The sequence below is a fragment of the Apus apus genome, chromosome 10, assembly GCF_020740795.1.
Source record: "Apus apus isolate bApuApu2 chromosome 10, bApuApu2.pri.cur, whole genome shotgun sequence".
NCBI lineage: Eukaryota > Metazoa > Chordata > Aves > Apodiformes > Apodidae > Apus > Apus apus.
This window is the reverse complement of record NC_067291.1, coordinates 8,102,442-8,127,499: the sequence shown is the minus strand read 5'-3', so window position 1 is coordinate 8,127,499 and position 25,058 is coordinate 8,102,442. Positions and strand designations below refer to the sequence as shown.

Genomic DNA, 25,058 nt, shown 5'->3' with positions numbered 1-25,058 from the left:
AGAATTGACAAATCCAGTTTCTTTAATAGAGGCAAATTTAAATGCTGTCAGAAATAATAGATTACTTAGTAATTTTTTTTAAAGAACAAAAATAAAAGTGAAAATATGTAATTATGATACAAATCTGCAACATCGCACAGTGCAAGAGAAAAAACTGCAGAACTACACAGGAAGGAAAGCACTACATTTTTAGAGATGTGGCACTTGAACTGCATAATAACTGTGTGGCATTAGCAGCTGATAGTTCACTGGCCTCTCCTCGGCAAATCTGCTCTGAACAAGCTGATATTTATCTCGGATTCCCGCTCAGTCGTGTGTAAGAGTGCTTAAATAAAGCAGAGCCAAAGACACAGTTGCTGGAATGGATGCCATGCTAATAAGCACCAACAAAGGGCCACAGTTCAATTCCAGCTTCAGTTTTTCTCAGTAAGAATTCAATTTACAACCTGAGTGAATCAACCTTTCAGAGCAGTGTAGTATTTTTCTTCCATAAGGGAGGCATGAACCAGTGGGTGAGTCTGCAAATCAGTTTCTCTGGTCAGCTCATGTCAGTATATTTGCACTGTGCATCCTCCTGATAGCCTCTGCTGGCTTGTCCTGGTACACATCAAGCTGCACATGGACCCACAAGTGCATAATCAGAAATGCTGGACAAGACAGAAGTTTGATTCCTCTCCTGACCCTGCCACCCAACCTAGTTCTTGCACAAGCAAGAACAGGAAATCCGAATCTAAAAGGAGCTCTCTGCTACAAACATAAATGGAGAAATTACTAGCACTGACATATATTTGAAACAAAACGTGACAGTTTGTAACGTCCAACAACAAAACAGAACAAAAATCAGTTTGATCTCTATTTACACTTACAGGCTGTAAAAGCAATAAGGTTTCTTATATAAAAGTGGTAAAAGTTTATAAAAAGCAGCATTTGCTTTGATATTTTGCAGGTAAAATAAGCCTCAGAGTAATAAAGCCCCCTCCTTTCTCTCTTTTAATCTACAAGGGCTTCTCCCCTTCCAGTTTTAAACCCTGAAAGAAAAAAAACAAGGAAAACAAGATATGCAGAGATGCCACATCTGGATTTGGCAGACAGGCTCATTCAGAGTGATCACAGGTCTGCCTTTCGTGATTATGAAGCAAGGAATGTGTGTCTCTTGTTTATTGACATGTAGTAGAAGCAGACTATCCTATCAGGACTAGGCAAGAGCTGGGGTTGTTAAATACAAATATACATAAACTGCCATGTCTGCAAAAGAGAAAGAGGTCACAGTTGGCTGAGGAAGAGCTTGCTTTTAAACATGCCCAGCCTGCTTCTAACGGGCTTGGGTTTATTAGTGTGCAATATGACCAATTCCTCCTCCCCTCTCTCAGCAAATCCCTCATGTTTTGGCTGATAAGTAGTAGTAGCAAGCCTGTTCCACACAATCAGGAGAACTGACAGATAAGAGGTTTAGTTTAAGGATGTAATCAGCATGAGTAAACACTAGACTGACCCAGCTGTAAACAGTGGAAATAAATGATAATATTTGTCCTGGTCACCTACTGAGCTATTAGACACTTTTCACCATGTTACAATGTAAATATAATGGCTACAGTATATACAGCATACAGTGCTATCCTCTGGTTTTCCAGGCTAGAAAACTGGGTTTAGTTGACCTTTATCAAGAACTAAAGCAATTTCTGATTTATTTTTTTAAACATAGATGAGGTTTGTTGAAATCAACATTTCATTAACTGTGAACATCTGATCTGATATAAAATACCTCAAACAGAAATTAAGTGTACCTGTAATACTGGATTGTATTTTATTGAATGCCATTAGAGAACAGTTAACTATGATATAAAATTTTTAAAAAGAGCGTTGAGAAAGAAAATCTGTGTTTCTTTCACAACATTTCATGAAACTGTAAGAATGCCTGGCTCTTGAATCTGTATGGGAATCCCAAGCTATATTTCAATAGTAACTTATAACCAAAAACCAGTATTAATTCCCACAATCACAATTTTGGACAATTATGAGAGACTACATTTTGACACCAACAAAACCTGAGATAAAACTGAAATTACAGCCCAAGCTATCAGAAATAACTCCATTAACACATTTAATGCTCTTACACTATTCCTTCTCAATATTGCACCATTTGCAATTCTTAATGACAAAGATGTCATCAAAGCTGTCAAAGATGTCATTAAGTTTTTAAAATTTACATTTTTCTAGCACATCCACTTGCAATATGGTGCAAATGATACCACTGTGTCGTGTCTGACTGTCATATATACTGCTTTATGAAACTTCATAAGCACTTCTACAGAATTACTAGAAAATACTTCAGTGACATGCATCAGGCAGTTTAATTGGAGAAATTCTTTGCATTGACTCTTCCTACACACCTTTATTCAATTTCTATTGACTGTAGAATCACCTTGTCATCTTTGCTGCCCTGGTCTGAAGCTTTGCTATAATCATGGTTGTAAAGCAACATAAATAGATCCAAGGGAATTTAAATGACTGAAGGCCAAGTCTCTGGGGAAATGCTAAGTGTGGCAGGTACTCAGCTAATTCTTCAGTGCAAGCCCTCATTTCAGAGGAGAGGGCCATGCAGGGCCACAAAATATGTCTGTGTCATTTAGACTTTGACTAATTCTTCACCTTGCCAAAGTCAAGGAGAGCAGGGAAATGCACTTTTCATTATTTCTCCTCTCACAAACTGGAAAGAGGCAGGACATGGAAGAGCTTTCAGGCAGGGGATTTTTTCTGATTAAGATCAAACTTTTTGGAGTAAATCATAAAAATGAGTCTGACAGAATTTCATTATTTTTTCAAAAGAAATAGACTGTGGGAGGGAAAATGCCACTGAGCAATGTAAAAGTGGAACACCTGGAGAAGCAGCAAGGGCTTGTGATGCCCCTCATGCTGAACAGCTTAGATGACCCTAATCAGCATAGAAGCAGATTTTTCAGAGCTTCAGCAGAATAACCAACCTTTTTAAAAAAAAAAAAAATTATTTAGTTTTTTAAATTTTTGAAGCAGATGCACTCCATTTCATGGCCACCAAATTACTTCTGCCCAGTGCCCTGCAGCCTCCAAGTGCCCCAGGGCCTGGGGAGCCTTCAGTGCTCCTGAGGGCTACAGGCTCTCTCGGGGAGGGGCCTCCACCAGGGAAAGGCCAAGGTCTGTGGGCTCCCACGCTCAAGGCCTCAAGGCCTTCTCACCAAAGCTAACAGACCAGTTTTTCCATCCCCTGAGGTGTCTGCTTATTTACTGCAGTATCATCTTGTATGCAACAGAAACGAAGAGCACCTAAAGGGCACACATCCCTGCCACAGCCTGCTTGCCTCAGGGCTTCGTGTGCACTTACGGAGACCCCAGGTTAGCCCTGTCATCCAAGTGCATCCTCACTGTAACTACCATCGCTCAAGGTGGTACAACTCCCAACAGCAGTTATCACAGGGTGAATTAAGAGAGTGAATTCTTGCCTTCTTCCCTTCCTCCAAGTGTAGAAGGTGTTAATGGCACAATAACATATTGCAAGAAGCAGTGGAACTCATTTAATTAATTACTAGCATGATAAGAACTGAAAAGAAAAAGAAGTTCAGATTTGGAGCCTTCCAGGTAGCTTGAAGAACAGTGGTCTTGTGCTACAGCCTCAGAATCGATCATGCTTTCTTGAGTTTGTTAACCAAGAAGCTGAATTTTATTTTATTCTCCCTAGATGCAGATTCCAGGTGAGATTACAGGCATTACAACCAAGTTATGAAGAGTTCCTGGCTGTGAGAAGCCAGGTGGCAGACTGCTGAGTTGCTGCCCTTCTTGCATAGGTTCAACCTTCCTACCTGCCATGTAGCTGCAAACAGTGAGCTGTGACAGGCAAACAGTCCACCTAGCACAGCACTGAGTACCAGCAACACTGAGGCAGAGATGCGTATGTGCATGCGTAAAATACTCGCTTATTCTGAAACATTGGAGAATCAGAACCTGAATCAGCAGACTCAACAAATCTCACAATGAAAGACTTTCTTTTGGGAAAACCTTCTAGAGCAGGAGGAAGCAAAGGAAGAATTAAAAATAGAGGCAAAAATGCATGGTATGCACCCAAGGGTCTGTTCCTGTGGCAAATTCAAGTGATAATGGAATTTTACACTGGACTAGGAAACTGCCTGCTGTTGAAAAATAAATGCCAAGACCTTTAACACAAACAAGTGTCTATGTGAAACTGTGGATATTTGTTTTGAGAATGGCAGTCCTGACTCCAAACGGATAATTTAATTCTATTTACATAGTGAATATCATGCTAAATAGCCCAGTTTAAAAATACACAGAAGTAACTGTGTAGACCAACACTGAAGGGGCCAGTTTTCAAAAAACAAGTAGTAACAAGAGATTAGTATTTATCTTGCTGTATGTCATGTTCAGTTACTGCAACCTATTTTACACTAGCATTGCTGATTCTGCTTCACCTATCACACGTGCCTTCATCAAGTCCCAACAACACTTGCAAATCATTAACTGTAGTTATATCCATGCTATCAACAACCAATGCAATCAACAGTTCTTATAATATCAATGCTAATGTTCTCTTTGATTAAAGAGTATTATAAATTCTTATTTTGTCACGCACTTCAATTGCTACAGAGTAAGTGAACTGTCTTCTTTAAATACACAGATTGTGCACAATTGGCAGTTGTACCAACATCTGCAGAAAATTCCATGGAGAGATGTCACTAGAAGTCTATTTGCAGTTTATCACTATGCAAGAGAACAGGGAATGGTCCAACAGCCTTAGGTCACGACAAACTAAGACATGATGAGGGAGTGTTTGGAAGTCATGTAACTTCCATGACAACCAATAATGCTTGAGAAACTACTCCTTTGCCACTGGGAAGTACCTAATACTGTTAGCGTATTCTTCCAAATTAGGAATAACCTTTTCATTTGACCATTTTATCCAACATATATGAAACCAAAAATCTTAAAACACACCTTTCCACTTCAGGTTTCATACCTGCAGTATTCTACTAATTCCTGTAGCTTATAATGAAGACATTTATTTTAAAGAGGCTGTCAATAAATCAGTAGTTTAGTGTTCTCAGGAGAGGCAGATGGATGGCAGAACATTAGTCCACAAAGCTTCTCTCCAGTTTATGAAGACTGTTTACCAGAGTCACAACACTTAAGAGTGGTGGCTCATCTATAAGAAGTAATTTAGCATGCACAAATATTTCAGACAGGCAGCTTCTCAATAGGCAAACAGAGCAGTCAGACAGATACTGTCACTACAAAAAGTCTATATGAACTTTCCAGGCTTCAACATATGTAATCTTAGCAGTGGAAAATCATGACCTAATCAAATTTTTCTGTGCCAAGGGAGGTTTTTTTTGTACCTGTAGCAATGAATGCCTTTTTCTGTAAATGTTACAAAGCACACAAAAATAAGAAACCTACAAAGGAAAACTTCCCATATTTGATATACACTTAAAATAACTTAATACAAAAAATGTTAAAATAAATAAATTTAGTTCTACTGAAGTTATTTGAAAAAAATACACTTCAGTGGATTTAACCTATGGCAGTAGAAATTGGCAGTGTATGGGAAAAATAGAAGTTATGGAAATTAGATTATATGGAAGAAATCATGTTTTGGTCACCATATGTAGATACTCAGAATTTGTGATAAAGAACAAACACTGAACACATCAGGTGCACCCATGACTGAATGTTTAACTCAAGCACATTAATTCTTCCATGCCCGCACTTGTCATTCAGCTAGCAAAGTGACCCTGTGAAAGTTGTGATTTCCCAAACTCACTTTGCTTTTGTTTTCTCCTCTGTCCACATGCTGCCTGGAAATACAAACTGAAAAAACCACACAGATAATATACATTCAAACAAAATTTGGTAAAATAGTGTTTTATTCTGAAGAGGATTAATGTATTGAGAGCATCCACATAACGTGGATCACACAGTTAATAAGTTAGTAAGTTTGCATGTATCTGAAATTACCACTTTTCAACTGCATAACAAGAAGCCAAAAAAAAAAAAAAAAATAAAAGCACTTATGTCCTAGGACACAGACACCACATCCTTTCAACCCACTGCTCTTTTGTCTCACAGCTCTGTTAAACAGTTGGCTGCTGCCAGATGCTCTGCCTAGAAATGGTCACAGATGGTCAGTTGTCCAGTTAACAGACCAGAATGCTCTCCTCAAATCTCCCCTAAAATAGTATCTCAACTGTATGCAGCAGATGAGAAAAGCTGAGCATGGTCAAGAGGCCATTCGACCTAGTTAAGATGGCAGGTCAATGTTGATAATTTGGTCAAGATTAATTCTCCACACTACCCCTAAGTAAACTATCTCAACACACTTCAAACACTACATGTCAAGTCCTATATTACTTTTGCTGATTACATTATAGATCACATCTTTCAATGCAATAAATTCTCCATTCTATACATAAACACCTTCCACCTTGGGATGACATCAGCACACTTGCACTGCTACACAACAGAAGAGCTACAGGAAGGAACAGAGTCAGGTGATCAGTGAAAAGACTCCAGTGAGACTCAGCAAGTTATGTGCCCTTATGTTTGTGATCAGTCCTCACCAGCATTTCTGAAAAGTATTAACAGGATAACAACATGAACAAGGGCTATTTGCTACTACAGTGAGCAAGCAGTGCTTTTTGTGCAATATAGCTGTGACAAAGACTACAAATAACAGAAACAGGCTAGAAATATTAGAGACAAACCTTTGGTATTTTGTATTAATATTTCACAGTTACAAGATCAGGCATAAACATAGAAAAGCTGAAAAAACTGCATATTTATACTTGCAGTATTTACTAGCCATAAGTTCTGTATCTTGTCATAAGCAGTTGGGAGTCCTTTTTCAAACTTACTCAAGACAGACAAGATCTGGTTATCTAAGTGTTGTGCAACACATATTTTGGGAGAGGATTATGCCATCAGCAGCATTACTCAAGCTTGCAAAGCTTATTGCTGACAAAATGGATGGGCAAACCTAACATTGCTGCCCTACAGGCAGCTCTCCAAGATGTCTTTTGACTTTGCTATGTTCCAGAACAGTTAAGAAGTATTTTATATACTCACCTAAACCACTGACAGTGTACTCAAGATCACTGGCATCCAACAGAATTGGTCCACTCTCCTGCTGGCCTTCTTCCTTGTAATACAGCTTGTACCCTTGAATAGCTGCAGTGTCCTCAGAGTCCTGCTGCCACTGTACTGTGATGGTTGTGCAGTTTATTGGCTCCAAATGCAGCTCAGGAGACTTTGGTGCTGGTTTTAGAGAAATACATAGAATATTCTTATGTTCTAGAAACAACTAATTTTCACGCAAAAATCTGTGTGCCCATCAGGCAAAGTTCACTCAAGACTTTGATTCTAGCTCATCTGTGTACTCACATAATTGTTTCTTTATTATGACTCCCCCCTATAAGCTAATCAAACAAGTTAATTTAGGATAAATCAGAAATGAAACACTTTTTAATTCTGCACCTTAATAAAGAAATTAATTGTACACAGAAGTTATTTTCAAAGAAAAATTTAAATCCTCCAAAGACAGTTTTAGATTTACCTCCTTTTTTTTAAAGTGAGCCACAGCAAATGTTATTAACAGTAACACCACACTTCATCAAGTGCTAATAATTCACTCTAGTAGTCAAAACTGAATGAAATCTAAAGTGGATGGACATGGATTACAGCTAAGAGATAAAGTTACGAATTCAAATCTACATATTTTTCAAGATACTAATGCACAGTTGAATCCTTTGCTGCATGATATTACTAAATAATAATGAAATCCAAAGTTCAATTATAACAACATAAATAAGACTTCAAATATCAAGTCAATTTGCATATTCAAAATGCGCATTTTGTTTCTAATCAGACACACATGCATCAACACAGATCCCTTAAGTACTTGTACACACTGCTAATGTGTAACATCCCACTTAGCAGAAAGGTATTTTACAATGGGATTTAGGGTTGGTGGATTTTTGAAAAATTACATAGAAAATAATACAACTTATCATTGGAAACAAGCCCAGAAGATAAAACATTTGAGCAGCTCACAAAATGAATTAGTTTTCTGCCACCATGTGAAATACGTCAAAATCAACACATGGAAACAATCAAAGACTGACACCAGAATAATTAGCTTTTCCTTCTGCTTTCACATATAAGGCCTTTCATGAGACAGATTAGGTCATCTTCAACTTTTGAGCCTGAAACTATGTATTATCTGCATTTAATTTATTAAAGGAATCATAAGGTTTTGAAGATTATGCACAAAAATATGTTTATTTTCTAAATTAGAAGAAGAACAAGAACACATAATGGGAAAACCTATTTCATATCCTTGCACTACCTGTCAGAAAAAAACCTGTAGCTTTCTGCTGAAGCCTGCAACTGACCCCATCTCCAGCTGATGGTAATGTTAAGAATTACCTTTCACACTTGTAGCTTTGGGAGTCCGGTGGGAAGTCCACAAAGATGCCTCTCCCCAGCCAATCCTTGTTGCAGCAGTGATACGAACCAAGTACACACTGTCAGGTCTCAAGCCTTCGAGGAGATACTCATCTGAAGTCCCTGGAAGCTCCAAGACTTGAATTTTGGTCTCTGTGCTGAGGCGGAAGGACAGGCGGTACAGCACCACCTGACCTCTCCTGTACTTGGCAGGAATTGGTAGCCAAGAAATGAGAATATCTGTGGGACTCTTGCTTGTCAAACTAATTTCAGGAGCTCTCAAGGGAACTAAAATGGAAAAGACAAAGCTTTTTTGCTCAGGGAAGAGAGATAGAAAATTCTCATCTGACACCTTAGCCTATGATGAGTAAATCATCCACCACGCTTTGTAGGTTGTTTATTTTAAGGGTAACCTGACACTGCTCATACTTCCCACCTCTTACATGCAGTACAGCCTTAACATGCTCCTTTCTGCAAGGCCCTCAAAGTCTTCTCTTATTGCTGCCAGCAGTAATCAAAGGCAGTCAGCACCTTACTGTCTGATAAACTGATAGCACATCAAGATAGATGCAGCAGCTTAAACTGAGAGTCTAGACAACAACCTGTGCTGTTGAGGACTCAGTGCATGTTTTCTTCTGCCCATTATGTAATAAGGGTTGCAACTCCTGGCAAAGTGACAGGCAGACAACTGGAACTGGCAATGTTCCATGCTGCCAAAGCTTAACCCTGTCAGGATTTATTTATCAGTCCTAATGAACTACACTAAACAGTTTGTTGTTGCCATGATGTTCAGTTCAATTAAATCACTGCACAGAAATAAGTCAGTAGGGTCTTTTTTTTCTCCAAAATTTGAAAAAGATGCAGTAGGTGTGCAGTTCAATTCACATTTCAGATGCCCAAGATAAAGTCATAGAGACTGAATCCTAAATCCTAGGCTATCATCAAAATCTCAACACTGAGGAAGTTCTTAAAAGATCTGGAATAGTTATTTACAAGAGTTAATGAAACATCTTTCAACAGAGAAAGACACCATGTAATATACAATTTTACCTTGTCAGAATGTTATTTGATTCTCATACTTTCATTATCTGGCTCAGTCTTACATTGCATATATCCAGAAGTCTCACTGATGACAATGGAAATTTGGGATCCTCAAAAGCTGTTAGCACTGGGACCGCACGCTTCCATTCAGTGCAAATAAAAACGTTCACCTAAACCAGAGGTATTTGTCTTACCATCTTCAAGGGTGTGCTGAGTCACGTGATCTGACATCTGACTGGCTCCCAGGGGCATATAAGCTACAATATAGAAGGTGTAGTTGCTGGCTGGTTCCAAGTCATCAATAATGTAATGGGTTGTATCATTTCCAATAACCACTTGGTACTCTTCGTTATTTAAACCTGACATAAAACAAAGGTTAGACAAACAAAATTTCCTGGCAATCCCTAAACATAACAGTATCTTGGCTTTAAGATTTTACAAAGTTATTTCATGCTCTTCCTCAGCCTACCTCTATTTCTTCAGCCCTAAGTAAAAGCTCTTTCATGCACAGGAGTAACTGTGTCTTGCTGTGGTGCAGATTATGGTATTTCAGGATTTTCCTGAATAACGGATGCTGAATGCAATTCTAAACCCTATTTAGAATTAGTCACAACAAACTGTGCCCAATGTACAGTAACACAACAGACAAGCTCTAATAGCCTTATCATTCATACTGAGCTCCTAAATCTATTTGTTTAGAGACAGGAAGGTTTTTTCCAAAACCTATTTACAGAGCCTTTCTATAGCAGACTGCAAGGAATGCGAGAACTCCACTCCATTAAAAACAAAACAAACACCCCCAAAAAAAGAAACAAACAGAAAGAATTTATTCAGCAAAAGGATCTCATTTTAGCCCTGTGAATTCTATTACATTTGATTGACACGTTTTTTTCTTTAATTTGGAGAAAGGCCAATAAGAACAGACCAGAATAAGCTTCAAAAATGTTTGGGTCCTTAGTGAGCTGTTAAAAATAAAAAAATAAAAAAAAAATTCAGCAATTCACATTAAAATATGCATAGCAATGCATGCAGCAGTCCTTGTCTTTGTTGTGCTTTATTCCTATAGAGGAAGGCTATAAAGTGGAATAAGTTTGGTGAAAGCTGCTGTGTTAACGAACAATTCACTCCAAGTGCATGTCAACTTAATCAAAACTCTGTAAGAGCCAGCTCCTTCTCTTCACAACTGAATTTATAAACAAAACGAAAGGCAAATTCCACCATTAAGTTTTCCCACATTTATGAATTAACTTGATAGCATTTTAATTAGACAAGATTACGAGCATCTCACAACAGACTAGTTAATGGCTTGTTAATTAGGAATTGCAAGGCACGATTTCTGACCTGCTAAACAAGATCCTTGGGCTCAAATTAAAAGGACTTGTTCTCTCATTGAATGGATTGCTAGGCCTCATGCAGAGGCCCTAATGAAACAGCCATAATAGAGAACAAGGCTTGCCTTCCACCACAATCAGTGTTCCCTTTGTGCCTTTTCTAAATCACTAACAAGGAATTAACACACTCCAGCATGCACGCTCATCAGACCCTTATTCTTCTTGCTACTATGACCCCGATTTGAATGTAAAGTATTCTGCTTAAAGAAACAAAAAACAAAAACACAAAAACCCCACCTGTTAGTTTCTTCAACTAACTTGATTAAAACACTAACCTTTTTTTTTTTTTTTTTTTTTTTATAGTACAGAAGAGGACCTGAACCTGTTTTTACAGTGAAACATCAGAATACTCAAGTTGTGAAATTAAACAAGGAGTGCTGGAATCTTTTGTATTCAAAGCACCTACCACATTGTGAAGCCTAACGGAAAAAAATCTACAAAACTGCATAGGATTACTATGTAGTTTTAGTATTATCCCATTTTCCTTTCTGTTTAAAGTTTAAGGAATCATAAACATCAGTATCACTTAGGAGACTTAGAAAGCCCTGTTTTTCTTTAGAAATAAAACGTTCCTTACTCACTCTCAGAAATGTGGTTCCAAACTAAAATAGGAGAGCAAAATATTATCATAAATGTATAAAGTAAAAGGTTACACATGATAAGCTTGAATCAGGTCAGATATACTCTTGCTAAGTCAGACACATCTGAGGTAATTTTCATTAGGGTCTGAAACAGAATGTGAGGGTGGACTGGGTAAATACAGGCCGGAAAGAATAATGAAAGCAAAACATTAATACAATTTACATTAATACATAATTATCCAGAAGTCTTATACGGTAAACAAGGTGTTAACAATGCCAACAGTCTATGTTAGCATCTCTGTGGCCTCATATGGTGTGAAATGTCATCAAAAGACTTTCCTTAATATTTAATTTGCATTTATTTAAATATAGTTGTTGCTATATTTAATTAGACTGTGATGTGATACTTTCTCACAAAGGCATTTTCTTAGGTTTTTAATAATGCCTCTGATACGTGGGCAACATCCTCAGGAAGGTTTACAAACTATCAGTCAGAAAGCAATTCTTTTTACAGAAGTGCAGTCCACCAGCTTTGAAACTTAACATTTTTCTACAAAATTAGACATAAGTATTTTATGTCTTGACATAGATCTTCTGATAATTCCCAATCGTGTTATCAAAGAAAAAATGCACACAGAGCATCTACTTTTTTATTCCCACCACTGTAATTATTCCTCTCAGCACAGCCCTCTCTACTTTCCCTGAGTGGATTTCTTCACTAATGAGCAAGGATGCACAACAGCATCACATTAAATAAATAATACAAAACAGTCTGGAAAGATGAAAAAAATGGGTATTTTTGAAAGCAAGGTCAAATAAATAAGTTTTTTGGTTGCTTAATTTTCTTTTGTTTTGGTTTTTAAAACAAGACAAGCTACAATCTCCTTTCACAAGATAAAACCTTTGCATAAGCAAGTAAATGAAGCAGATTGCAAAACAGTTTTGCAGATAACACATTTCAGAAAATACCTCCTTTCACTAGTGTGCAAGGGTATTTCCTGCACAATTACACACTTCCCTAGGGACACTTTTCTTTGAAGTTACCCAGTCTCTGCTCTCTACACTGACACTGGACATGCAATTACCCAGATAACTTATCTATGGTGACTTTATTCGTATTAGCTTTAGGAAGGGGCTGTGAGCACAATACCTCAGTGACTCAAAGTGTAAGGGGTAATTTCCCATACCTCTTGTCCTCATTATCTTTTAAAACTCCTGCCTTCCTTCAGACAAAATTCTCTAGTGTCCTGAAATACCCCACTTACAACAGCAAAGGCAGCTATTCCTGCATCAGTATTAGAGTAATAAGCTGTCCTTCCTGGCTTCTGCTGAGCAGATGGCAGACTGTTATTCCACACAGAGCTGAGCATCTGCAGTCCTGTCCTTGAATAAACCACTTACTGAATAAAAATGGAAAAAGAAATCACTCCTAGCAAAGAGAGCTGCATTGCAGCTTCGTTTAAGCCATGCACCTAACAAACTTGCAAGTCATTTGGCAATTTCTGCTGCTTATGAAAAATTCCTGTTTTCTACCACATTAACAATTACCTTAACTTAAAGCAATTTCATAATACTAGGGGGGTTTTAAATGCCTGATTACTAATTTTTATTCTAACTATCCATTCCCCTTTATATATTATTTATATATCATTTATATATCATTTCAGAGACTAGGCTAAACCATTCATGGCTAGTTTGACTGTACTTTATAGGAGACCAAGAGCAGATTTTACCATTCAGCCAACATTCGTTCCAATGAAGTATCAGCTATTCTACTCCAAAATATAAGGAAGCCACTAAAGTCACAAGAATTTGAGGATCTAGACAAAAGAGCTGTCTCTGGTGAAAAGTTCAACCCTGTAGCCCTCCAGGATCCTTTTGTTTGCTGTATTCTTCCCTGCCAAGCCACCCAAGGAAGAGAGTAGGCAGAAGCTCCTGCTGAGGACAGAGGTAAACCCAGAGAGCTCTTACGGAGGCCCAGGTTTTAAAGTCCATTCCTAACTCCAAAGTCAGTCCCACAAATGAGATGATGAGGCAAAAGCATTTCTCCCCAAGCATACCTGTTGATCACGATATGCATTTATATGCTGGTATGCTCTGATGCAGCCCTGCTTATGAACCATTAAAATCTGGCAGTCTTTGCAAGGGCATTCAAGTTCTTAGCAGACAGAAGTAATTAAGTAGTATTTAAAATAAACTGCTTACCTTCTGCCTTCATGTAATGCACGGAGTATGCAATCACTTTGTCTGAATTATACAGTGGCCTCTCCCATGCTAGCAGGATCGCTGAGCTTGACATGGTTTCAGCATGAACATTGTAAGGTGCACTGGGTCTGTCTTCTGACATAACTACAGTAAGTCTGGCCCTGGAGAGAATAGATCCCTGGCTATTCTCAGCCATGCACTGATAAATGGCATCATCTTCAGGAATGATCTGGTTAATCACCAATTTACTGAATCCAAAAAGAAAGAAAAGGAGAAAAAAAGTTTAACTTGGATACATTTTGCTCAACTTAATGCAACAACAGTTGCTTGCCTCTGCTTCATGAGTTTAGTATTACACACCAACTCTAATAGAAGAGTGGATGTGGAAATGGAGCTATGAAAGTTGGCAACTAGAAGTGTTCCTCAAAACCTGACACCTTTATGTTTTTGCCTGCAAATCCAGGCACAGTGAAAACAATCCTGTAAATCTATTCCCTGCCTGCAAAAACCAAAACTTTAGGGTTGTAATTTATTAACCACCTCTTTAAGATGATCTGTTCACTCTACAGTACTGACACTGAGCCTCAAACAACTAGCAAGATTCTGGTCTCTGCTACACTACTGTAAATCTAGAGCAACTCCTCCCCAGGTAAGGTAGTGATCTCAAAAGCTTGGCTGAGGATTTTAAGTCCTGACTAATCTGCATTCCTACTGCCAAAGAAATGTCCATAACTACATTTAACATCCAATTTCATGTTTACTTTACAAGCTATCTTGCTTGGCTATATTTAGTTACTGGAATGTCATCCTTTGGTAGCACATCACTAGCACAGCTCTCATACAGCAATTGTACTCTTACCTGTTGTACATTTTTATTCTACCATTGGAGTGTATTCTCCTTCCATTTTTTAACCATGAAATTTTGGGGGCAGGATTTCCTTCTGCCTGACAGGCAAAACGAGCAGTACCAGCTCTAGGCCTGGTTAAACTTTCTGGCCATTCCACAAATGAAGGTGGAGCTACAGAAAAGTAACAAGGGGAAAGAAAAAAGAAAAACAAACAAAAAAATCAAGCCTCCAAAAACGCAAGGATGGTGAGAATAATAGTGATTTTTCCAAACAGAAACCTCTCTCCTTAGGCCACTCAAATACACACCCATGCAGAGAGCAAGTTCCATGTAAACAAAGCACACCCGTTTAAAGATACATGCTGTTTCCACAGATAGCAACATTTCTATACATCGTTGTTCATGCATTATATGAATATAAACAAATCCTAAACTTCAGCCTATGGCATACCACTCACAATATACATATGTGTTACATATTTCTACTTTGTTCCAGGTCTCTTTTCTACGTTGAAAGCCTACCTTCTCAGAGCAAACACTGCACCCGGAAATCTCCAAGTTCAAATGAACCTCTAGTTTATAACTCAAACGTTGAGTATCTGACACTTCTCATCTAAGTCAACAGACAGAAGAAGCAGCCACAGTTCTGTGACCTGTTTCGTCCTTGCAATCTCCCCACAGCCCTTGGTGCACTACGTTTGAGACCAACATTCAGCCCAGCGCACAGAACAGCTCACAACTGACCCAAGACACTAAAACCCACAGTGAAAGTCAAAGCAAGCTCACCCAGCACCGTGAGAGTTGCCATTGCTACCGTGAAGTTTCGTGTGCCTGGAATAGTGGCCCGACAGACGTACACGCCTGCGTGCTGCGCCTTTATGTCCGAGATCATGAGGTTCCCATTGCCCAGGACACGGGTATTGAAGACATCAATGGACTTATGGTCTGTTTGAGAGCAGGAGAAGAGTGGTTACATGGCTGATCAATGTGTTTAAATAACTTATCTAAACAGGGTTGCCTAGGCAGTAATGGCATAGATTAGAGTTTAAAAGTCAAAAGATGAAAGGGAAATCACAGATGAGCTTTCAGAGGTTCCCATTTTGCATTTGCTTTGCTCTTCACTCCAGTTATCTGACCATTCAGATGGCTGGGTCTCACCACTTGGTAAATTTCAGATACAAACCACTTACCATCCCAGCTTAAAAACTAAGGCCATTTTCCCAGTTAGCCTCCCCAGTTGCCTTGCACTGTGATTCAGTTAATCACTACCAACATCCACACCATCTCTACAAACAGGGATCATCTATCTCCTTCTGAATTATGCTGTGGGTAAAATGAGAATATTTGATTTCCATAGATTTTCTTCTATTTTCATAGCAAAAGCTCTATAGCTGTTAGGTAACTTTTTTCTTACGTGTTTGTCTATAACAGTTGCTGAATCAACAAAGAAAGGTATGCTTGGCTTCTCCCACTTTTAGAAATAAAAATTTAGGAAAACTTCTCATTGTTTGCTTTTACCAGTACAGTCCTGACTTTTGTATTTATGTACGTGTCAGAATAAAAACAGAAGTAGTTTTCATGGAAAGATGTGATGCACTGATAAATATTATTAGTCTTACTGCATTCTCTCTCTTCTCTCCTTCCAGGCAGACTATACCTATCCATAGTCCAAAGGGCCCATTAATACAAGGTCCAAATTACATTCACATTCTGCTTCTAATAAGCAGGGAGAAACATTTACAGGATGGTTTCATAGGATGCAACCACTCCAGCCTGCCCTAATTCACCACTGACTCTCCTCCGAGTCACAGATCCCTGGAGATGACCACCCTACCAGGCAGTGTGGGACTGACAGAAGGAGTGAAGAGTCCACAGCCTCAGAAAACCTGAGGGCTTCTCAACAGCAGTGTGGAAGTATGCAACTGAAAGTGTTTCACTTATCCTACCTAACCTTCTAATCGTTACCCATTACATGAAGCCTCAGAACAGCAACCTAATTGCTGAAATCCTTTCCTTCCAGTTTCACTTCCTCTCCACAGGCTGAAGGTCATATGCTGTAATTTTAAGACCTACCTAACCGGCTCCATGAGATGATTGGCTTTGGATTCCCTGTGGCTACACACTCCAGTATGACAGTTTGATGAAGAGATGCTGTAATGTTCTGAGGACCAGCTATTATAGATGGCTTGTGAAAAGGCTTCAAATCTGAGGCTTTGGAGGGGAAAAAAAAAAAGGGGGGGGGGGGGGGGGGGAAGAAAAATTAAACAAAAACTCAATTAAATACAAAATAAAACATGACTTTCTTTTAAGGATGCTTAAATTAAATTTACATCAAAGCCTTATTTCAGTTACTGTAGAAAATTACATTGAACAATATTTTAGGCACAAGATACAAGCAAGCAAAATTATTATTTGGATGAGTGGTTCAGAGGACAGTTACAGCTCTTCAACTTCTGTAACTCTGTTTTTGATATAATGTAAAATGAAAACAAAACCAAAACCCAACAACAATGCCACTGGAAAAAATCTCAGAGTACCTGGAATGACACTCAGCACTGCCTCAGTGCTCTTCCGTCTGTTGGCTATTGTTGTGGCAACACATCGGTAACTCCCAGCATCCTTCTGTTCAACACCGTAAATTTGAAGGACTCCTGTAGGCAGAGCAGTTATCCTGTCACAGGAACAAAAAAAAAGAAATGTAGATAAAACTTTCATTCGGTGAACACCATCATGGATTTAACTACTTGATTTACAAACAGCCATTGCTGCACTGACCTAGGAACAGCAGGCTGGAAGCTCAGAAACATTCCCTACACGTGACTCATCTCCCTGCATTTCTGAACCACATGCAAGATTCCCCCCAGCACCACAATGAGAGCTGAGGAATTTACTTTCAACAAGCAGACCTTTCTCACCCTCAGAAGCAACCATCCCAAGCTTCTTTAGCCAGCTACTACATTCACTGTTGAGGTTGGCAGCAATATCTGATATACTGGCATAACTAGCATATGGTTCCCAGAAACAAACATATGCTTTCAATTTTTATGTTTCTCCTTTTACCCTCCTTTGCATGCTAGCTATCTTAGATATGTTGAACAAAAGTTTTATGTCAAGAAGGATAGGAGTAGGTTCAACAAACACAACTTGGACATGGAAAGAATCTAGCAGGAAGCCTAGACTTCAAATTAATCAATTTAAGAGACAAGTCCCCCTGTGCACAATTTCCTTAGCATAAAGTGTTTTAACCCACTTGTCTGTACATATAATTCTTTATTGGCCCTCTAAAGAAAAGCAAGTTCAGCATAAATTCTTCTGTGAAAGAAATCCCGCTAGTTCAAACCACCCCCACAGTCAAAGCCTATCTATTCTCTATCCCACAGCAATTTCCGTTCCTGAAGATGACTTGCATACAAAATTCACCAATAACAATTCATAGGTCAGTGATTACAGTGTAGACAGCAGTGGGTGATTCTGGTCTGGACTCATAACACCTATTTAAAAATCATTAATGACTATTACTAGCTATTTTAATACTTAACATATTATACACATGGAATCTTATTTATGTAATAGCATTGCAAGTGCTCAGATTTTCTTCTTGTAGCAGGCTCAAAATTATCACAGGAAATAAATTACATTCTAAAATGTGTACCTACATACCTGTCCATGACTAAAGGTAAAGTTGTTCGATTCACTTCCCATGTCACAGTGGCAGGAGGGTTTGCTGTTATTTTACAGGCAAATCGAGCTACTCCACCTTCTTGGACCTCTGTTGAAAGTGGCTGGACTTCAAATGAAGAAATGGCTAAAGATACGAGAACATTGAATTTAAAAGACTGAAGTAAGGAAAAATTCCTCGCTAAACCAAACTCCAGATCATAGATCAACTTGGAAAAACACCCAGAAATACTCCAAATAGTCTAATGACCTTATCAGCTTTGCTCGATAGCATGGTTTTGTTGGTTGAATTCTTACTTAAAATAACTTTGCTTTAACCTAATTCAGCAAAAAAAAGTTTCAATGAAAATTACACTCTCAAATAGAATTAAGTGTCTGGGATGCAGCTGGAAAGCATGTCGATTACTAAACTAAAGCAGTTCATGTTAATTCAACTACTTTGGGACTAGCCCCACAATACTTTAAAACCCCAACTGACTGCAACAGAAAACTTCCAAAACAACATTTGGTTCCTGACAGTCATGTTTTAGTAAAAGCATTTGCAGATTTGTACAAATTCATGTTTGGTAAGAAAAATAAATGAAAAACAAACAAAAAAACCCTCAAAATAATGTTAATCATGTAAGAACACTTCCATCCCAACAGTCTGAGCGGTCACCAAGCAAATGCCTGATGCACAGAGCTTCAAGATAATTTTGAGCATTTACAACTTAAGGAGTTCACAAACACAAGCCAACTGAAGTGGCAGATGAATAAATACCTTCCACCTAACAGACACCTAAGAAATTGATCAGTACTTGGATTCCTTTGCCCAGAAAATCAAAGCCAAAGGAATACAAAACTCTCTGCCCCATGCCACTGACAAAATAATTAACCAAAAGAACAACTCTTCAGAGGCAATTCCTTTTGGATAACTCACAACACAAATAAGAAATCCACACACATTTCCACCCCTGAAACTGCAAAGGGATACAATCTCTGCATGAAGTCAATGGTGTGGACTTGTATTAAAAAAAATCAGATCTCAAATATATTTCTACTCTTGTATAAATTTTACAGAAACATGTTTTCAATAGATAAACCAGTATTAGTAAGTTAAACATCTCTCAACATTCAGGTTTTGTGTTAAAATAATTCCTCTATTTTACTTGTTTATTAACTGAAATATTTTTTTATCCTATTTACTCTAACATGTTCTCAACAATGCCCTCCTGCATCAACGACACGTGCAGTACTGATGTACACTCCCCTCTGTCACTTTAATACTTACTACTGCACAGCACCAACACATTAATATTGGAGTGGGAAGGAAATGTGACATCACCTGGCTGCTTTCCCCTCCACACACAAATTAATTCCTAACACAGGCCTAACTACATTACTTAAGATTTCTTTTACTCGTATACCTATTTCACTTCCTTTGTCAGAATAAATCCTCTTTTTGCACTGCATTCCTGTAGGTGCACCAGCACTGCAGGAATGAGGCTCCTAATCATACCAGCAGAGTTCAAGTGTTGCAGCTTTGTGAACAGACCTCCCAAAGCATAGACAAAGGCACAGACAGTAAGAAAAACACAAATCAAGCTAACCTGAGTTTTAGAGCCACCACATGGCACAGCTGCACCACACAGCCAGTGGCATAAGAAAGGACGTTTTACCAAGGCAGAAAGGTAACCATACAGTCCTATGTGTGCTCTTGCACATATTTAAGTTTCATTTCCATAGGAACTATAAAATCACACCTATAATTTTCTTACACAGGTATGATTATTTAAAGGAACAAGAGTGAGACAACAAAACCACAATCTTTGGTCTTCATCTATGTTTATAAAAAAGAATTATGTGTAAGCTGCTTCGCAGTTCTACAATGAAATTGAGGGAAACTGATCATTCATAGAACACAAAATGTCATAATAATAGCAAGCAAGAATGGATTCAAGCAAATCACTTAGAAAATCCAGTGCAAATTTTTAACTGAGGTTGGTATTTAAAGCACATCTTTCCAGCCAAGCAGGAACAACGTATTTCCTCAGAAAATTAATCTTTCAAGATAGTTGAAGTCAGAACTATGAAGAACTGCACAAAATCTTCAGAAAAACTCATTAACGTCACTAAATACAATTTTAAAAACAAATTTTTCCCATTCATCTAAATTTATACATTGCTTGCCAGTTTAGCTGAATACTTTCTTCTTCTGTATCTTGCTTCTTTACTCAAATCTCTGGCTTCTTCTTAATTCTGACTATGTGTTCCAGTAAAATCTGTTTTTACAAGTCTATTGCTGTCTCGTGAAACCTGACCTCTTTGTAACAGGCTTGTTTTCATGGCAAGCACTGATACCAGCTCAGAACCCCAAGAACAAGTCTTTAAAGCAGTGCTGTTAAGAGGTCAGAGCTCCATAAAATGGATAAGAAACAAAGTCTCAAGAGACGTACCTTGTTCCTGAAAACAACCCTGCAAAACACAATAAATGTAAGTGCCTTTTTATTTGAGTTATCCCTCTCTTCTCCAGTCCATTTAATTATTTTGCTTCCAGATTTGTAGCCAAAATAAATTAATGTTACTCTAAGAAGCTGCTACTCCCACCCTTTTTAATTTGCATGACAGCAAACACTGATCACAGAAGAAAAAAACAGCTAAAAAACATATTTACTTTCATAATTCCTGCAATTTATGTGATGGGAACATGTGTTTGCATAGATACTTCTGAGTATTAATACCTTTGACAGCATAAAACCCACAATTCTGTCCAATAGAGTTATCTATGCAGAGAGAAATCAGAGTTCAGTTCTGGTATGAGTTCCTTCATTTACCATTCAGGTAAATATCCACAGGCTCAAAATTCAAATTATTACTTGCTGTGACACACTGATTAAACATTAGAGAAACCCAGTTGGTGTCTTCTGCACCATACATACTTTGAACACTTTCCTGCATGCATGCAAAAATTTGTGTGCCTAAACTGCTTTACCTAGCTTTAAGTGCTAGGATACAAAAAAGTCTAACTTAAAAAGTTTGCTCCTCATGCCTTTTTGTTTTGTTTGTTTAAATACAACAGCAGTCTTTTACTCACTTTAATTAAAAAATAAATGAGAGAGAAACAAACAACTCCACAACACACCTACTTCATACCTGAAATGAAGTCCTGAAGCTTGTTCACATATCCAGGTGACTTGTTCCCTTACATGCTGCACTTTCTACTCATACACTGTGTTATTAAGTGATATTCTGAATGAGCTTGAGAAGCAAAAGAAATTCCAACAACCTACATGCTTATTATTGTTAAAGTTTGCTGGTTTCATCACAGCTGACACTAGGCAAAGACTGGACTGCAACTGTATAATAAAAATCCTGAAAGAATGTATGATAAAACCCCTGATCTGAAATCACTCCCTGAACTGAAACAGTAGCACATAATTGAGTTTCATCTAACCAGAATGAAGCAAATATTGGGAAACTATCCAGCACATGATACTGGCCTCTTAAGTATTTCTCAAGAGATAATGGCCTCTCAGAGAGATGAACTGCTCAGGTGGAAAGAACAAAAGTGCACCATGCCATTTGTAGAGCCTACGTGTTAATGCTCTTGAGAATTAAACAATAGCCCAAACCCTTCAAATGAAACAAAGATTCTCTTCTTTTTAATTCTCAGGTGAAGAGGTTTCACCTGAGAAAAGTAATCATGTTTGTTAAAGAAAAGCTATGTGTTGTTTTTTTTCCAAAGAACTGGATTTCAGGACAGTGCATGACAAATGTAATATTGAATTTCTCATCATAATTTAGTTTTCATTATGCTGTCTCTCTCTGAAGCAGTATTTTAAAAGGCAACAAATATATGTTCTAGATTTTGGCACCAAAGCCAACTTGCACATATTTTCCTTGAGTTTAAAGCAATTTTTCAGTCCTTGCAGGAGCAAGTCTTAACACAGATTATGGGAGGAGTTCTGCCATGCTTTTTGTTTATATGGACACCTCTTTCCAAATGATTTGCTACTCAAATGACATGCTCTGGTGTGGATCTCTATTGGGAATAACCTTTACATGAGAACTGACAGATCCAGACATGCAGCCAGACTACAGACACATAGCTATTCTCCCCAAATCTGGTTAAGCAGTTGGAGTACACAGAGCTGGAGCTGTCACCAAGTGATCTAATGGGTGGATCTTTGCCGAGTTTCCCAGGAGATGACAGCAAAAATTACAGTATTTCAGAGCTCAGGATCTGCTTAGTACATACAGTTCAGAGGTGAGTGTCACAAACGGAGCAACATGGGTAACATTTTTCATAACAATAAGTGAAAAGGGGTTACTCTGAATTTATGTTCTGTATGTGCTACCACAAGCACAGTGATTTCCTTAAAAAAAAATTTTATCAAGTGTTGTTTGACCTACAATTTTTATTTTTTTTTTTAAATGTGAGGTATAAAAATGAGAAAAATGAGAGGAAACACTGAAAATCTCTCCAGACAACTGTGAAGGCTTTCTAGGATTTCTAGGATGCTGGTAGACAACAGCTCTCGAAGCATTTAAAATGCCATGGTTTTAGTAAGCAGCTAAGGAAGGAAGATTACACATCAGTTCATGCAGAAGCACACTACTGAATTTCTTCCAGTGTCTAACTTTAAATCTTTCCTCTTCCAGTTTGGTGGGGTCTCACAAGAGCCAAGTAAAAGGGGAGAATCACCTCCCTTGTCCTGCTGGCCACTATTCTGTTGATGCAGCCCAGTACACAGTTTGCTTTCTGGGCTGCAGGTGCACATTACTGGCTCATGTTGAGCTTCTCATCAACCAGCACCTTCCAACCCAAATCATTACCTGATTCTATGATATGATTCTCCAGCTTTTCTTTGAAATGCAAGAGTACATGTTAGCTTGGGAACAAAACATTATTCCTCAAGTCTTCTTGACCACACCAGGGATCAGAAAGATTTGGTTTGGAACTACCGGCCTTTGGTAGTTCAGCTCATAAATGCAAGCATCTGCAAAGACTTTCTCTTCCTTCAGTCTCACTCATTATCTGCACTGGTATTTTCCACCTGCTAATGGCTACTATTTAAGGCAAACAACTGAGTTTGAGACAGAACTGAGTTCCATCTGTAAGAGGAAGTGATATCATCCAAAACACATTTGGCTCTTTCAGGCACAAAGGAAAAGTGTCAGTTCATTCTGACTCTTAGAGTGAAGAGAAAAAGACTGTAATTCAAACATCATACTGGTAATAGCATTCTTGTAAATCAGCAGAAATTCAGCTCTTCTAGTAAAATGCAAGGGTAGCTTTTTCCATAAAGCCAGCTGTTACTTAAATTTTTTGCCAGAGTGGTTGGAAAAATAAGCTTAAATAAAATACACTTTTTCCATATGCTTGCATTTTAAATAAATATTCTGCAATTGCATAATTTTATACTACTATTGCTTAAAATTTTAGTTTACTTGTTTTTTATTTATAACCAAGGATGTGTACAGTGCCAAAAGCCTGATACTTAAACTCAGCTGGAACAAAATTAGTCTTTTTTTTGTTTCCCAAAAAATCACGAGCACCACAAAATACATAAATAAAATAATCTAATAAATCATGCAAGCTGCTGACATCACTACCAAGATATTTAGAATCCCATGAAGATTCTAGATAAATGTTATCACACATTGGCATATTAATGAGCTGAGATAGCCCAGCAAAAAGCAACTGGCACCAACAGAACAACTAACCCATAGTTCTCCACAAATTCTAAAAAACAGGGAGGGGAATGTAGTATTCATGAGCTCATCCTATGTTTCTCCTCAGATTAATGAATTCATAAATTAGGGCTCTCAAGATAGTTGTTCTTCTCACTTGCACGCTTAAAAACACCTGTAGTAAGAAAGGGAGGAGTAAGAAAGGAAATGCTGTCTCAACTTCTCATACACATTGCATATGTTGCATATCCCTGCATACCTGCAGGTGAGATGAGCAAAATATTGCACATTATCCTTATCTAACACACAAGTAAGTCTTAATTACAGGTTGAATCTCTAACATTAGTATCCACAGATTTTTATGTCCTTGAACTAAGCTAAGCCTAACCACACCTTCATTCCAAGAAAAGCAGTATGGACCTACAAGTCCAACTGCCTTTCTTAATATCTAAAAAAAACCTTTACAGACCCTTTCACTCCCAAGGATAACATACATTGCAAAGGATTACTGAACCAGATCATCACGATTTTAAAATCCATACAGGTGTGTATGTATGTGTATATATATATATAGTATAACTAGGACAGTTAGAGAAAGCACAGTCTTTGAGCAGTCCCACTTTGTATCACTGGTATGTCAGGAATAGCTTTTCTAGAATGGCACCTTGCGCCCTCTAATCCCAAATTACACTAATTAACTTTAACGTGCAACAAGGAGAGTGTTGCTATTAGTCCCTGGATTTCAATGAAATACTAACACTGAACTATTAGACATGACTTAAAAATCAGTATTCATTTCAATTGTCTGGAAATGTGGTCATCCCAGTAAAAGAGCATTCATTTTACATTTCTGTTCTACTTTGCACCTTCATATTTTACCTTTAATTTCTGCCTCTCCTCTGTTCTATCAGGCTGGTTAAAAATTCACTCTTAGAAAGAAGACAGGATACAGACCTGAGATTACATCATAAACACACTAGTTTGCCATTAGTATGACATTTAATTTCTCAATATGAAAAATAAAACAATTTTCCTGGAAAACCTAGAGAACGCACATCAAAGATGGGGGAAGTGGAGGGAGAGGGGGAATAATAATAAAAAAAAAAAGGACCTAATTCAAATATCACATAACAGAAAAAAAATATTCTAAGGAAGAAA

At 38.0% G+C, this 25,058-nt stretch overlaps 1 protein-coding gene across 1 annotated transcript in view; it reads right to left on the bottom strand.

The window, feature by feature from the left end:
• PRTG (protogenin) overlaps positions 1–25,058 on the bottom strand; it is a 79,236-nt gene that overhangs the window by 28,915 nt on the left and 25,263 nt on the right. Inside the window, 9 exon segments of the mRNA XM_051628622.1 lie at positions 7,108–7,296; positions 8,467–8,772; positions 9,720–9,884; positions 13,703–13,950; positions 14,562–14,721; positions 15,336–15,494; positions 16,623–16,760; positions 17,087–17,220; positions 18,210–18,354. Of these exon segments, the coding sequence (XP_051484582.1) occupies positions 7,108–7,296; positions 8,467–8,772; positions 9,720–9,884; positions 13,703–13,950; positions 14,562–14,721; positions 15,336–15,494; positions 16,623–16,760; positions 17,087–17,220; positions 18,210–18,354 (1,644 nt within the window).